The 16,530-nt window shown below is 43.3% G+C and overlaps 2 protein-coding genes across 2 annotated transcripts in view; one reads left to right on the top strand and one right to left on the bottom strand.

The window, feature by feature from the left end:
* Nucleotides 1-1,952: 1,952 nt before the first annotated feature.
* On the bottom strand, nt 1,953-4,263 carry LOC129335821 (uncharacterized). The gene is made up of 4 exons (XM_054988630.1): nt 3,777-4,263; nt 3,593-3,667; nt 3,264-3,350; nt 1,953-2,638 (listed from the first exon to the last, which is right to left on the bottom strand). The coding sequence occupies exons 1-4, from the start codon at nt 4,261-4,263 to the stop codon at nt 2,181-2,183; spliced, it is 1,107 nt and encodes a 368-aa protein (XP_054844605.1). The 3' UTR covers nt 1,953-2,180.
* A 744-nt stretch (nt 4,264-5,007) lies between these two features.
* SLC13A4 (solute carrier family 13 member 4) overlaps nt 5,008-16,530 on the top strand; it is a 44,243-nt gene continuing 32,720 nt past the window's right edge. Inside the window, exons 1-6 of the mRNA XM_054988629.1 lie at nt 5,008-5,350; nt 5,712-5,846; nt 6,305-6,448; nt 8,903-9,025; nt 9,775-9,836; nt 14,236-14,364. Coding sequence (XP_054844604.1) covers nt 5,008-5,350; nt 5,712-5,846; nt 6,305-6,448; nt 8,903-9,025; nt 9,775-9,836; nt 14,236-14,364 — 936 coding nt within the window. The remainder of the gene's footprint in view (nt 5,351-5,711; nt 5,847-6,304; nt 6,449-8,902; nt 9,026-9,774; nt 9,837-14,235; nt 14,365-16,530) is intronic.

The following is a 16,530-nucleotide window of genomic DNA, read 5'->3' as shown; positions in this document are numbered from 1 at the left end:
CGATGCCTTCGTGTTTGCCCACTCCGCATTCTGCGCAGCAATGGACTCAGGAACACTGGTACCAGGGAACCCATGCATTGTGGTGGATGGGGTACGCATTCCGCCAGTGGTAATTGCGGACGGTGCCTACCCAATGCGGAAGTGGCTAATGAAGCCTTATGGTCGTTCAGCCACAACCACAGTCCACCGTCGCTTTGATAGCAGGTTATCACGGGCAAGGAACGTGGTCGAATGTAGTTTCGGCCGGCTGAAGGCCAGATGGAGGTCCCTGGGTCACAGACTGCAGGTCAGGGAACAAAACGTGGTGACCATTGTGACAGCGTGTGTGGTGCTGCACAATCTTTGTGAAACCAAAGGGCACCCAATAATTGGAAGAGGATCTAGTCCGGCGCCCATTCTATTATCTCAGCTCGAGGAGCCACAGAGCACCACCGCCCGCCACCATTTGGAAGAGGGAAAGATGGTGCGTGATGCACTTGCAAAATTCATGCATGGCACCAATGTATTGCACTAGATCTGAAGGACCCTGCATTGGAAAAGGATTACTGTCATGTGGTGGTTGGGCATTGATTGTCTAGATAACATACCTCCAATTGCTGTTAGTGTGCATTATTTTGTTTTACACTACCGTGATGTTAATAAAAAAAAATTTTTCCCACAAGATAAAATACCGCTTCTCCAGTCTTTAAAGGAACCCATCATCAAGCATGTTTTATCGAATGGGTGCCTTATGTAAGACACAGTGTTCCTTTTTTTTACAAAGATTCAGAGCATGGTGTGCTGGTGTGGTGAGGAAACTGGACTTCGCTGATTCAGGAAAAAAAAAAAACATCGACACCTCATAGAGATGAACCTGAGGGAATTGTTTTCTTTTATTTTCAGTTTCAGTTTCTAATTTGTACTACACCACCCCAGCACAACAATGATTCCTTTGACTTTTCATACCTTGACACTTTGCTAAAGGGTCGTCATTTCGAGAAGGGCAGCAGTCAATATCAAGTGGGAAATAGTCTGACATTTCCACAACCATTGTCAAAGGCTTTCACGGCCGGAGAACGATGGTTGTTGTGGGTTTTCCGGGCTGTATTGCCGTGGTCTTGGCATTGTACAATGCCAAGACCACGGCAATACAGCCCGGAAAACCCACAACAACCATTTCCACAACCATTGCAAAGCTCTGATGGTTTTTTTAAGCATGAATTTCGTGGTAGGGGTCCATGTCCAAAAGCAGCCATGCAAGTCACGGACTACAGGCACCGCTGCCCAAGGGTCTGGAGGTCTGTGATGGGAATTTATTATGAGCCCGTCTATCACCGCTCATCACCCAAAGCCTACATTTATGAAAAACCATAAGAAAAAATTGGTGCGTCTGAGTCCAGACAAAGGACTTGTGTTTTGGGTCCTCCCGTGGGCTGCATCTTTTGTTTGAAGATGCAGCCAGTAATCTTGGGAGTACAGTTGCTCTGCATCACCCGTTATTCCACACAGTCCTAAGCTAAGGGGGTGGATAGCATGGGGAGGACATGTGATTGGCACAGTTATCAACTCTGAGATCTCAAATAATGGTGAGCAGAATTGTTTGTTAGTGTGCATGTTCATCAACTCACGATTGCTGTTGATTTGTGGATGTATTCCCTTATTTTTAATATTTTTTCAATGATTTCCTGGGAACAACAGACATCCGATTGAAAAAAAAAGTCATAGAAATTATTAAATTGTGATTGGGAAAAATAAGAATTACGCGTTCGGGCATGATTTGAAACACCAATTGAAATTTGACTCAAATCAAAATTTTCACATTTGTAATGTCATTGCAACATTGAGATGACACGTGCAAATCAAATAAATTCATTGTTAACGAGAACAGGTTTATTCCAAAAGAGATCGTTTACAAGGTCTCTGGCATAGCATTTTTTCAGCAGATGTGCGAAAATTATGACAGCTTAAAAAAATATGAATTCTGCTTATACATGTGATGTTGCAAACATCATTCAAAAGTGGTTGTCACAAAAAACAATTGTAATGTGGTAATTGAAACTGGTGATTTAACATGAAAAGACTAGACGGAGAATCACAGTATGGTCAAGGAACTAACGTGGAATAACAAGCGATTTATGTAGAACTGGTTCTCTGCACAATTGGATCAAGCATTTTGATAAACCCAGATTTACGGTTTGTAATCACAGTGTCAGCCTGTCCCTTGCTTTTCCAACACATGAGCGCCGGGCAGAAGCAGACTTGGAAACAACTGGTGTGTTGGATGGAGCACTCTGGACATCATTAGTGTGAACAGCATTCTGTTGTCGCTGCTGGGCAAGCATTTCTCCAAGTGCTCTTAGTGTTTTAACTGCATCACTCATAACCTCAAAATTCTGTTTCCATGCTTGGGAGAAATTTTCCCTTTCCTTCCTCGTCTCCTCCAAAAATTCTTTTTGAATGTTCTTTTCCTCTGCCTTCCAACCACACATAAGTTCACGGTCAACGTGCCATTGAGCAAGGTGCGCTTCATGTTCCTCCCTGGAGCGGCTCATCATCTGATCCGCAACACCATAAAGTGCTGCGTTCCTGCGCTTCCTGTTCTTTATGTTGCTTAGCCTTGTCCCGGGAGAAAGCTCTGCAAGGCAAGTGTTGCTTCTTCCTGCATGCCAAGAGGAAAGAAAAGGTGATCCACTCAATTTAAAAACTGGTTGGTCCATGCAACGCATGAATGCTTTGGGGGGGGAAAGGTTAGAACCACAAATTCTACTGCCAGTCGCTTGACAGCTTGTTGTGCACCTCTTGTTATTTACAACATTTATGCTGCAATGGTGATTACTTGGCACTAGAATGGTGTGTCCACGCTTGCAAAATCTATTTTCATGCCACTCTCAACGGGGCATAAAGTGTAACATGAGTTTGCAAAATTGATTGGAAATCAAAATTAGAGGCATTCTGCAATTTGGTCATAAATTTTGAGGCATTGGAAACATGACTTTCACTCCATCTGTGTGCATTTTGAAAAAAAAATTTTAAAAAATTTCCCTGAAAGGACACCACGGGGCTTTGAAGTAATGGAATCAGAACGCATGCCCTGATCCGGAACAAACATCCATTCCTTCTGTCCTGGAAAAAAAAGTCGGATATTCCCATAAATCAAGGCGCCAATTTTAAGAAAGAGGGGGGGCAACTCCCTCTTCAATCAGAGGGAGAGGAAATTGATGCCAGTCTATTTCCTATTTATTCTACAAGTTGTTTCGAAAATCAAAGATATTCAAATCACGTACCTGCACCGCCTCTGTTGCGAAGGTGCAATGGGAGATCGGAGTCACTGTCAGCATCCTCCTCCATGTTGGCACGTGCGTCGTCGTTTTCTGGGGGGGGGGGGAAGGTTCATGTGAGTTGTCGTGCAAAACAAATCCTACTTGTGCAACATGAATTTGCATATGTAAAAGCTTGCATAGGGTGCTGCACATTGGAAAGCCTTCATCCTAAGATCCAGTCGAAATACACAAAATATTTTTTTTACATTGCCATGTTAACTAAGGCTTGATTGTTGCAAGCGCAAATACTTGCGCGTCAAGTAGGCTTGGAATTAATGACAATCTATGCTCACCCTTGTCCTCAAGGCCATCAATAGTACGGTCAAGGTCTTCCACCGTAGTGTCTGTAGATGATGACGAGTTGTTCTCTGTAAAGAAAAAAAAACAAATTAGGGCTGTTTAAAAGGCTTCCTTTGAGAGAAGGAAAGAGAGCTCATTATGTAGATATGAAAATTTAAAGTTCATAAATTGACTCACGCTCTCCCATGGGCGCAGGTGAGGAGCTCCTCACTTGGGCGAGATCTATGGTGACATACTCATGAGTAAAGAGCTCCTCAGATCCTTCCATCACCATTGCTGTACCGTCATTCTGTGGGCGGCAGAAATCAATGCTTATGCTTCTCGCAATCCGTTTTGGTCTCACACTTGCGTCCCCTCTGAGAATACTGTCCAGCTCTCGGAAATATGGGCATGTCATGGGAGCATTTCCGGAGGTTGCATTATGTGCAATCACACGCTTGTACTCCAGTCTCATGGACTTCGTTTTATTGCGGCACTCAACAGCTGTCCTACGATGCCCTCGGGAGACCATCTGTCTTGCAATCTTTTCAAAGTTATCCAAGTTTCTGTGGGAACTTCGAAGGGCTTCTTGGATTTTCTCCTCCCCCCAGAAAGATAGCAGGTCTAGCACCTCGCGTTCCCTCCATGTTGCAGAGCGAGGAACACAGTGAACGACGCCTGCCATCTCTCAACAGTGAAATGAGTTGAAAATTTCCTCTACCGACCTTTGAAAAGAATTGTCTCTGCCTTTTTCCACGCTTCGTGGGTAAACACAACTGGAAGCAAGTCCTGAAAGTCCTCTGCGTTCTGCGTCCGGACCAAATTCAAATGGCAGCGCGCAAATAAATCCCGCCGGAGGTTTGGAGTGGTAAGTGGCATGCGCACAACTTGCAAACCGTTCTCAAGTAATTTTTTTAAATATCAAAATTTCGTTATAGCAAAAAAATATTGAACCATAACATCGATGTTTTAATGTTCTCCAGGCGATTGATTGACACGGGGCACAGGTGGAAGGACAATGATGGGTCTGATTTTCAGGTGTACAAGAAAGTGAAGTTATGCGTCCAAGAGGCGAATCGGAGTGTTAATGCCCCATCCCGGGTTAACCAACATCAAATTGATTCAAGCTTTCACCCAGCCCCTTTCTCCGTCACTATGTGACACAATTTAGGCATGTTAAATAGAGTCGAGCCATTAAAAGCGTGGTCAATATGTTTACGTTTAGGAATTGAACGTTTTATCAAGAACGAGGAAAAAATACCGGGAGGAAAATTAGTTTCCCGCCACTAACAAAACCTTAACAGCCATTGGACACAAAGTTTGAATTTGTCCAATCACAGACGATTTTGCTGTTCAATTTCCTGGGCAGTTAACAGAGCGTGCTCATCCCTTGCCGATCACATTTTCGGTATCCCGGTTTTTTGATAGGATGGCCTCCAAAGCCAAAGGAGTTTTCTGGCGAGATGAAGAGGTGGAGACCCTGCTGGACCTGGTCGCACGCTCCGGTAAAGCGGAGCGTGTGATGAAGAGCACACATCTGCCCACCAAGCTGATTTTTCATCGACTTTCAAGGCAGATGTGTGATCGCGGGTTCAGCAGGAGCCCGGAGCAGTGCCGCTCAAAATTCAAGAGGGTTAAGGCGGCATTTTACGGAGCACTGGAGGCATGGCAGGGCATCCCTCGCCAAAGTGGGAAGCCCCCTTATTTTGCCTCGATGATGCGCCTCTGGGATCTCGCCGGGAAACCCAGCTGGCAAGCCAGGCGACATGCAGGTAAGCTGTTGCTTTAGTTTTTAAAATTTTTTATTTTTTGTTAAAAAATCCCAATCTGAAAGCACTGAGACATTGGCTAACGGTGAATTACTCTTATTAATGTCTGGGAAACACTTCTATGGTCCGACTGAACGTTATGGCCACAAAGAATTAATGACTCGATAAAACGTTATCAAAATAATATAGTTTTGCCACCTGTGCCATGCACCCAAACAGAAGATATACTTTAAATGTAAAAAGCCATCGTCCCTCTCCTCTTGAAAACGCATCTAATCGATTAGAATGGAGAAATTGTGTGTAAAATGTAAGGATCATCTCCAGAGGGGCAAAACAGCGAAATATTTTTTCCTTTTCCAAACAGCACTCATGCGTGGCCGAGAGACCGGTGCCCGTGCAGAGGAGGGAGAGCCTGGGCCCTCTCATGTGCAGCCCGCAGGATCAGAGGAGCAAGCAGTGGCCGAGGATACCGTGCAAGACTCGGGGTACTCTCCCTCCGGTGAGTCGTGAGTGATTCTTTGTCCCTCTCCTTTCAAGTCCCAATAGTGAGCAAGCGAGAGCAGGTAGTCCTTCATTGTCCAGCGGACAACTCCTGAGGAGCGCCATGCATGCCCCCATGAAATCTCCCCTCATCCCATTAATCGACATACAGAGAACGCCAGTAGATTTTGCAACCATGGGGGCCCGTATTCAGTAACCTTGTGGGGGGGGGAATTGAGGAAGAGGAAGGCCTATTTCTGCCATTGAGTATTGGAGATAGACCTTGCCATCATTGGAAAGAAGGACACGAAAAAGTGGCAACCATCAGTCTTTTGGCAATAACAAGTATTTTTAAAATTTTAACTTAACATCAGAGAATCTTTGTGGGACCATATGCGAAAAGGGCACCCATCTCTGCAGCAAACCGTCTGTATTTCTCATATAGAGGACAATTATTTCCCCCCTTTTTTTCAACAGGTGAAACAACAAGCCAACGACAACCCGCTGGGGAGGTTCCGTCCACCAGCAGGCAGGAAACCCCTCCAGCCCGAGCCCCAAGGAAAACAGTGGATGATATTTTGGTGGCAATGGAGGGGATGGAAGAGAGACTGGGATCCTCAAGTAAGTGCATAACATGTGGATCCACCACTGGCAGAGAATCCCTTGGAGCTCATAATTTTTTTCCCCCCTTTCACACACAGTAAACAGCCTTCAGGAGAGGGTTTCACGCACTGAGGGTCGTCTTAGCAGGCTTGGAAGACGAATGACGGCCATGGAACGTCGGGAGCGGCAGCATGAGCGTGCATCCGCCTCGGGGCATGCCTCAAAGAGTCAAATATAAAAATCTTTTCCGAAGGTGGTTTTTTCAAATTTCAAAAAAGTTGAGAAAATAAATCCTTTGATTTTCCATAGCTCATTTGTAAAGATTGTTGAGAATTTAACCAGTTTTTAAAAAAAATAAAAATTCATTTCTTGGATGTGGACCACCTCTTGCCCGTCACCTCTTCATTTTGCAACCACAATCGAAATCCAAGTAAAAAAGGGTTGGCAGTCATGTAAACAAATGAGCAGCTGTTTGTGGACCCCTTCCCAGGTGTTCACATCACTCCACAAACAGGACACATCCCCCAGGACATGTGGTTCAAACATCCATTAAATCAGAATGTGCCAGCATGACACAACCCTGTAGGGAAAGAATCACATAAGCATCTCACGTAGTGTGTCAATTCTGGCCTTCAAGCGGGATGTTCTTCATGCAAAGGTTGCTGTGCTGTTTGAAGATCATTTTTTTTAAAAAAAGATTGATCCTAATGTAAAAATATGAAGCACCTGGTCAGACTTCTCTCTGGAAGAAGTGGGCCCCCATAGACAAGTGGCAATGACGTTCAATCTGGGCTCAGAGACCCACCCCCCATCTGACTCACCCTAATTTGAGCAGTGCCTTGGATGCCTTTAATTTCACAGCCGCACATCTTACTGTCATTAGTTTGTTTGAGGATTGTTTATAGTTTTCATCTGTTAATTCGGAAAGAAGGAGTTTGTGAGTTGGGGCCATTTTTCCACAACTAGTCAATGGAAAATTAGAAACAAGTGGATGTTTTCTGCTGTTTCCGCCTCACCGGTAAAGCCGCCTGAAGCATAGCCACTGGCAATTGAGAGTCAACTCAACTCATAGCCCTCTTATGGCGATCCCTGGCATAGTTTGCATGTCACTGGGTAAATGGTGGTGGTTGATCATGTCCCGCCTCTGCAATCCTGATCTTGGCTGGAGGTCTTACATAAAGTGATGCACAATTGCTGACCCTGGTTAGCCTCTCAGACCTAACATGAGCTTGTTTTCGAGGGCTGCAGAGGACAGCCAATAACACCCCCAAAACAGGCTTAGAGAAGATCATATCTCATGATTGGTGTGCATATGTGGGTTTGCACAATTCATACATGTCGGTGAATCCATACAATTATTGGGTTGAACGCTGAGCATTGATATATTCAACTATCCTGGACATTTTTAGGAGGTGGGGTATCATTGAGGTGCTCTTAGAGGACATGTTATGTTAAACCTGAGTTCATATTTCTTTTTCCAATTTTCAATGCACCTCTGAAAAGACAAACCACAATCACAAAGTTTAAGCTCCAGATCATTTGTTTACAGGAATCAGAGCATGGTCACTAGCATTACATCAACATACTTGGAAAGGTTAACACATGGCAATATAATCCATGAGCTGGGCTTTATGTTTGGATGGAAAGCTTCATCTTTAAAAAAAAAACACCTTTTATTCCACTTATCTTGCTGTTGAGTCCTCATGCTGAGACATACAAACAAGCTTTGGATGATAGCTAAGTCAAGCCACAGCACAATCATAATGGGAGCTGCGCATCATGGAAAACTAGTGTTGGGCTCCCAATTGAGCCCAACATGAGTAACTCTGCACATTGTTGTCCATGTGCAGGATTGCAGGATTATGCCCAAATCTAATTTGCTGTGTTTTCATCAATTAAACACACACTATTTCAGAGCTGGATTCATGTTTTTGCCCCCACAGGGACAGGTCTCCAAACATCAAATGCACTTTTGAAGAATGAGCATGTTGCTGCAGCGCGGTGTACCATCAAACCATTGATAGGCTGAGAGAAGGATTAGGCGAGCTCACTGTATCTAGGCTGGGCATTCATGTAAGGGCCGTGATTTTTTTCAAAGCATGGTGCCTCAAAACTGCAACGTGTCTCACACGTGATATGGCAATGTTAAATTTTTCTTCTGGACAGGCGTTGTTAAATTGCAGGAAAGCCGCAGTCTGAGGGGGAACCATTTTTTTCTGTTTTTTTTCTATTTATCATATTATCGTTATACCAAATTATCGAGTCAAAAAAAACTTGAAAACACCCCACCCCTCCCCACCCCGAACAACACGAAAAGGCACAGTAGCTGTCGTTGAAATCTTTATTCCGATAGAACATAATGGTGAAATTTCGATATGACATTTAATTTTCAAAAAAAAAAATTTAAAAAGTTTACAGAAACCAACCGAAACAATTATTTTAATAATGAGTTAAGACGTGAAATAATCACAGTTACGGAAGCGTACGATTTTGGATTGCAGAGGAATTGGACAGTGGATGGTAAATCGGCGTTTATGGAGCGCTTGTTAGCGGACTTGGCCAATAGGAATGCAGGGATCGTCCGGAGATACGGAGGTAAGGAAGGTTTGAAAAAAAGGCGCGAAATATCCGCTTCGAGGCGTTCATGTCCCCCGTGAAAAACCCGCAAATAATCTGTTAAGGGGAAACCGTGAGGAATGCGAGAGAAAACCGGAACTTTATGACGGTGGTGTGAATGGTGCTCAGAAATACGAAAGAAAGGTGGGCAAAATGCGGGAAAAAACCTGTAATGTGGATTCAGCCATGGACCTGGGCAAACCCAGATTCAACTTCCCACTATTTAAGGTTGCCAACAGGTCTGGAAGAAATGCCTGCCACTTTAATAGAGGCTTGATATGTGGAAATAAGCAGTAGAAATGAGCAAGAGTCCAGTAGCACCTATAAGGCTTACAAAATGTGTGGTAGGGTACGAGCTTTCATGAATCACAGCTCACTTCTTCAGATACAGTTAGAATGTGAGTCCATCTATCCTTATATCTTGGAGAGTGGAGTGATTTCAGATGTCAAATGACAATAGCTGGTAGATGACAATGGCAAGTATGATTGGATAGGGTGATGTATGCAAAGGGGTAGTGGGTGTGGAGAAATCGGCTTTGGTAATGAGACAGAAAGCCTAGGTCTTGATTCAGTCCATTGTCTTGAGCTTCCTTATCAGTTGCAATTCAACAATCTCTCTTTCTAATCTGCCTTTGAAATTCCTCTGCAGGACAACTGCTACTTTTAGGTCAGTGACTGAATGTCCAGGAAGGCTAAAATATTCCCCCACTGGTTTTTGAATGTTGCAGTTTATGCTGTCAGACTTATGTCCATTAATTCTTTATCAAAGGGGCTGGCCAGTTTGTCCAATGTAAAGGGTGGGAGGGCATTGCTGTTGTGTGATGGCATAAATCACATTAGAGGATGAGCGGAGTTTGAACCCGAGATGCTATGGCTGATGTTGGGTTCACTGATGGTGTTGCCAGGATCTATATGAGATCTTGGTTTGTTGCAAGCCTTGGTACCAGAGTCCATGTTAGTGTTGAATAGTTTATCATTGCAGGTGAGTAGTTGTTTTAGGTTAGCAGGCTGTCAGTAAGCAGGAAAGGTTGGCTGCCCAGTGCCTGTGTGAGGGAAGTGTCACAAAATCCAGCATGGATTGTAAGTCATTAATAATGCGTTGAACTGGCTTGAGTTGTGAGCTGTAGGTGACCATCAGCAGTGTTCTGTTGTTATTTCCTTTGGGCTCATATTGTAGCAAGCTGCCCCTGGCCTTTCCAGTCATCTTTCTCACTATGTCAGGGGGATAATGTAGTTACAAAAATGTCTGTTGCAGATCCTTCAAGTGACTATCTCTGCCTGAGGGGTTGGAGCACATGCGATTATAGCATAGGGCTTGGCTATACGCAATGGATTTCTTGATGTGGTTGGGGTGGTGGCTAGAGGCATGTAGATATGTTTGCCAATCTCTTGGTTTCTGGTATAATGTGGTAACTTATGTGGCCCTCATGTAACTGTACTGTGGTGTCCAGGAAGTTCATTTCCTGTGTAGAGTGATTCATAGCTAGATTGATGGTGGGGTGGAAGTTGTGGAAAGCCTGGTGAATTCTCTCGAGGGCTTCTTTGCGATGGGTTCTGACAATGAAGATGTCATCCGTAAATCTCAAGTAAAGGATAGGTGCCAATAGATAAGCATTCAGAAAATGCTGTTCTGGATTTGCCATGAAAATGTTGGCATACTGTGGAACCCGGCAGGTGCCCTTGGCTGTGCCACTGATTTGGAGGTATAGGTTCTTCTCACCAAACCTGAAATAGTTATGGGTAAGAACAAACATGCTGAGTTCAGTGGCAAGATCTTCTGTGGTCACAAAAGCTCATGCCCTAGCACAAATTTTGTTAGTCGTATAGGTGCTACTTCACTCTTGCTCTTTTCTACTGCTACAGACAGACTAACATAGTTACCCATTTGGAAATAAGCAGTTCTCCAGAACTTTTTCCATCAGCAGCCTGATCTGTCTAGTAATTCTAGAACTGTTTATAAATGATCTCAGAGTGTATACCTGAGTTTGTTGATTTTCCTCATCATTTCCTGTCTTTTTTCCCTTTTGTGTTATTTGTATTATATTGTCTGCAGCTGTTTTAAATTATAAACAACCATGTGTGCAATGGTAGAAAGCTGTCCTATAACAAATAAGTATAATAAAAATATTGACTCATAGATGCCTGTGGTCTGATAGCTTTTCTTTAGTTCAACTTCATCTTAGAATTCCTTCAGAAAAGAGCCAGGTGTCCCAGGAAGCAAAACTGTACTGTGGGGTGGGTGGGTGGAAAGAAAGCATCTTGGGAATCATGTCCCTTTTTTACATTATCAGTATGTTGTTTTTTACTACATCAGCTTTATATGGTGAATACTTCTGTTGAATTTGTCTCTTGTATAGTAAAATCTGACTTTCACCTTGTGTAAACACCTTGTAGCAACTCAAAATCATCATCAACAACAACTTTATTGCATTAGCTCATAGCCTTAGCAAACAGCACCAGGAGAAAACCACAATACAAACAATCTCAATATCAATTAAAACTCATAAAACGTCCATTTAAAATTAAAATACATAATAATAATTTAAATCATAGCAATAAAATAGAAAATTAGTGGCAACTTGTGTGTGTTATGTGCTGCCAAGTCGCCTCTGACCTATGGAGACCCTATGGATGAAAGACCTCCAAAACATCCTACCATTAATAGACTTGCTCAGATCTTGTAAACTGGAGGACGTCGCTTCTTTCATTGAGTCAAGCCATCTCGGTTTAGGTCTTCCTCTTTTCCTACTGTCTTCCACTTTTCCTAGCATTATTGACTTTTCCGGAGAAGCTTGTCTTCTCATAATGTGACCAAAGTATGGTAGCCTCAGTTTTGACATTTTAGCTTCTAGGGAGAATTCAGGCTTGATTTGATCTAGTACCCAACTTACTGTTCCTGTATTAACACATTGAACCCAGCATAGTACTTACCGTTTATTCATCATCCAAACAAGGAATAGATGTTTTTGATAGAGTCTTTGTCACCCAGTTGATAAGCTTTGCCATTTGTGATGTTACTTTTTTTTATCAGCAAGTAATATTATAGGTCTGGTCTGATCTCCCTGGATATTGTGATAAAATATTCCTAAGACATTGGTCACGTTCTACTACAAATCTTGGGCACCAGAAAACCACACTGGCTAGATCCTTAATAGATCTCTGGTCACAAGGACAGACATGTTTGTTATATGAACTTCCATTATAGCAACCTCTTAGCCAGTTGTAAAATATCCAAAAATGCTTTGATGAATGTTTTCCTATGCTCAAAATGTAATAGTACAGTAAAATAAGATGGAAGGGTTAAAGGGAAGAATGCAGGCTGCCTATATAAAGAAGCTGTTCTCGGGGTACCAAATCAAAGTCTTCAGTGTGGTACATATAAAATCTCTCCACCTGGATTTCAAAAAAACTTTTAACCAGGAAACATGGATGCAATGAAGCTATCTCCCCAATAGAAAGGAATTATGTTGAAAATGTATTACCTTCACTTGGAATATTGTTGTGATTTTAAGCTTTGTTAAAATAGCTGTTAAGAACCAATTCAGTGTTGATCAATTCCACATGCATGTTGTAAAATCCACATATTTGTTTTAAATTATAATTTGAAATTTATGCCTGCTTCTTTGAAATATTAATTTGATTCGATATTATCTACACTACAGTATTCACCTTTGGATCATCTAGCTGTGCAGTTCCATTAAACTTAATTAACTTAGGAGGATCCACTCTATTTAGGGTTGTGCTGTAAAGTGCCTAAATATAAGGATATCACCCAGATAGTGAAGCACGTTATCCGATTACAAAGAGCAGGTTTCTTGTTCTTCTTACCCTTTTATCAGAGATAATTTCTCCCTAAAAGCCATTATAAATGTCAACTGCATATCAGAAAAACAGAGATACAGATAACATAGATCTTTTATGGTCAGGAGTAGACATGGGCACGATCTGAATTACGATTTCAAAAAAAAACCCGATTTTGGCATTTGCGCCATCATGACTCAGCTAATCGGTTCCGTCCATGGCAACCGATCCAGCAGTCAGGGGTTTGCTTGTTTGGGACTTGATCGGATGTATCAGTTTCTGTTCGGAATTGCAGACACTCTTGCGCCAGTAATTTATTCCCAGGGCAACAGAGCCAGGGGAATGAGCTGTGTTTGCCCTCCTTCTGTTGCCCTCAAAACACAAATGGAAGCCCAGCTTTCCTTGATTAGCAGGCTTCCTTCCAACCACAGAGCAGCAACCCAGGGGAGGGAGTAGAGGGGGGGGAGTTTTTAACCCGGCAACAAGCCACCTCCCCTCAGGGAGGGGACATTCCCAGGGCTGGATCTATGGTTGGCAGCACCCAGGGCAACCGTAGTCAGGCTCTTGCGCGTGCGCATGTGCTCCTGGGTCCCCCTCCCCTGCCCATGCAGCAAGCTGGCTGTCCTGGTGCACTGCGGAGCTGGTGGCAGCGCGAGTGGCTCGGCGGCTGCCTGTGCCATTCACCTGCCCCGCAAGACAAGGGGCGGCCGGCTTGCCTGCTCGCCCCTTGTCCTGGGGAAAGGCGAACGGTGCAGGTGGCCTCCCAGCTTCCCGCGCTGCCTTTTGCCTTTCCCCAGGACAAGGGGCGGCTGGCTTACCCGTGCGCCCCTTGTCCTGGGGAAAGACGAATGGCGTGGGCGGCCTCCCAGCCTCCCGCGCTGCCTTTTGCCTTTCCTTTGTGCCCATGACTTCAGAACGCCCGTTCCTCCTCCCTCCCCTGGGTTGCTGCTCTGTGGTTATTTGTATTCTGTATTTACCTGTGTGTATGTTTTCTCTTTTGTATTTGTTATACACTATTAATATTTTTTTTAAAAAATGCCTTTGCAGAATTCTTTTATACCGAGGAAAGAGAACTGAGAAATGATAAAAGAAAATAAGCAATTCTTCAAGAATGCCTTTAATGTTGGGAAATATGTGTATCATTAGTTTAAAATATGCCTCATTACAGTTATAACTTTTGAGGAAGCTTTAATAACAACAATTATATTTTAATGAAGAAAGACATAATATATACAAGACAACAGCATCAATGAATTAAAAAATCATTATTCGTCTAACAGCTAATTTTCCTGAGCTTTGATAACAGAGTAAGAGCTAGAGCAGATCTGCAAATATTGCTGCAGCCCAGAATGCTCAAGTGACATTTAACCCCTTCTTTCTTCCTTCAGGAAGCCTCATGTGCCTACGTACTGATAGTGACAGCGGTGTACTGGGTTTCAGAAGCGGTACCACTTGGGGCGGCAGCCCTTGTTCCTGCTTTCCTCTACCCACTGTTTGGAGTCATGAAGTCCAGTGAGGTCAGATCTGTGTCCTCTCATAATCACTCATATTAATTCACACATGCATGCACAAAGTGTGATACTGTATCACTCACTGACATATTTTACCTAAGAGCAGGGGTCATTTCGTAGAAAAAGAGCTGGAGGAACTCATTAGCATAAATCATTAGCATATGTCATGCCCCTTGACATCACCAGAAGTGTGTCATTAGCATAACTGATTTGCATATGCCACACCCCTGACATCACCTATCCTGGCTGTTTTGGACCCAATCTTGGCCATTCAGGGCTGAAATTGGGCTCTAAATGGCAAAAAGGGGCTGAAATGGCCAAAAAGGGGCCCAAAATGGTCAGGATTGGGCCACTGCTGAGTGGGAGAGTGATCCACCACCTGTCAGAGGCCCGATCTGGGCCGTTTCAGCCCTGAAACAGGCCCAAAATGGCTGAGAGTCAGGTGGGGGGGGGCACCTGACATGTGACCTCTTTGGGGAACTGCCAGAACTGCGTTCCTGCACATTCCCCCTTGAAATGAGCCCTGCCTGAGAGGCTCTCTAGTGAATGTGGGAACTAACTCCACGAGGAGAGGGGCCGTTTCAGCACTTGAAAAGGTGTATGTGAGGAAAACAAGATCAACTGGTCTCACTGCCCCATGGGCACAATCAAGATTGGTCCCTTGCAGCATTTTTAAATGGCTGAATTTTTCTCTAAAATGGTATCTGCATTTACAGGTCAGACCCATGGGGTGACATAACATCTAGTTTGGTCCCATGATTAATGTGAAAGTCTCATCTGTGGTGGCTGACTCACAGATACAAGCCATTACATTGTCGTCATTTTATTTTCACAACAATCCTGTGAGGTAGATTAGGCTGACAGCCAAATTACATGTTACATTTTTCCCATATCCATCCCAGGGCTGGATGGATAAATATAGTCTGGGACTTCTCTGCCAAGTAAGCCAAATTTGGATCAGAATCAAGGTGTTTAAGGAAAGGCAACTTAAGCCTCCCCCACACCCTTTACCGATTTCCTGAAACAAAACAGCACCTGGAAGCCATTATTTGTTCCGCTGAGGAAATTTAAATAATTTTTGGATAAGTTCTTTAATCGATTTTGCAATCTGATGGCAAATGGGTGGCTTTTTGCACAGACAGGCAGTTTAAACTGTTGCTGATTCTGTTGGCAAACTTTTTTTTTATTTCAGACATCTTAAAGGGCAAGCCTTGTTGTCCTTTATATATATATATATATATATATATATATATATATATATATATATATATATATATATATATATATATATATATATATCGATTCACATAAAACAGAGAGAGAACAGAAAAACATGGCAGGCAGCTTGTGAAAACACTGCACCATCTGAAATTAAAAATCTGATCCAAATGCACTGCACATACAGTTTTTATTTTATTTTACAAGATTTTTAGTCCGCTTCCCCCGCAAGCGAGCTCAGAGTGGAGCACAACATAATATATATGAAAGATAAAAACAATGGAGCATGGAAATAAAACTGAAATGTTCATATTTCTTACCAGTTGTGCAGAATGCAAAAAGCGGAGTCTATGCAGGGAAGTTCCTGTACTACATGGCAGGCATAGCATCCTTTGTGATGGAAGTATTTCTAGAGCGAGCGGTTGATAGGCATGTTTTCCTTCCTCTCTAGACTTGTATGAAGGCATGGCATCCTAGCCCACACCCGTGCAAAATGAGGATAATAGGATTCTGAAAGTGTTTCCCTCACTTAGACTTGTTTCATTGGCCTTCAAGAAGGTCAGCATGTCATTAGACTTGATTCACTGTGTGGTGTTTCAGCGCCAAGCTACAAGTGACGCCTGACACAGGTTGGACACTTGTTAGCTTCCCTCAAGTTTTGATGGGAAATGTAAGCATCCTGGTCTAGCAGCTGTAATAGAGAGCCAAGCTGTAAAACCAGGACACCTACATTTCCCATCAAAACTTGAGGGAAGCTGACAAGTGTCCAACCTGTGTAAGGTGTCACTTGTAGCTTGGCTCTTAGGTTCACAATGTGATCCCTAATTCACTGGTATTGTGTTGGGAGGCTTGCCTGGCAAAAATGCTCCATCTTACCAATTATGTTGATGTGACTAGCTACAAGGGCAGTGAATGGAACAGACTGAGAAACAAGAGTCTGATATAGTCATTCAG

The sequence above is a fragment of the Eublepharis macularius genome, chromosome 9 (assembly GCF_028583425.1).
Source record: "Eublepharis macularius isolate TG4126 chromosome 9, MPM_Emac_v1.0, whole genome shotgun sequence".
NCBI lineage: Eukaryota > Metazoa > Chordata > Lepidosauria > Squamata > Eublepharidae > Eublepharis > Eublepharis macularius.
The sequence above is the reverse complement of the archived record's forward strand: the minus strand, read 5'-3'. Positions and strand labels throughout refer to the sequence as shown.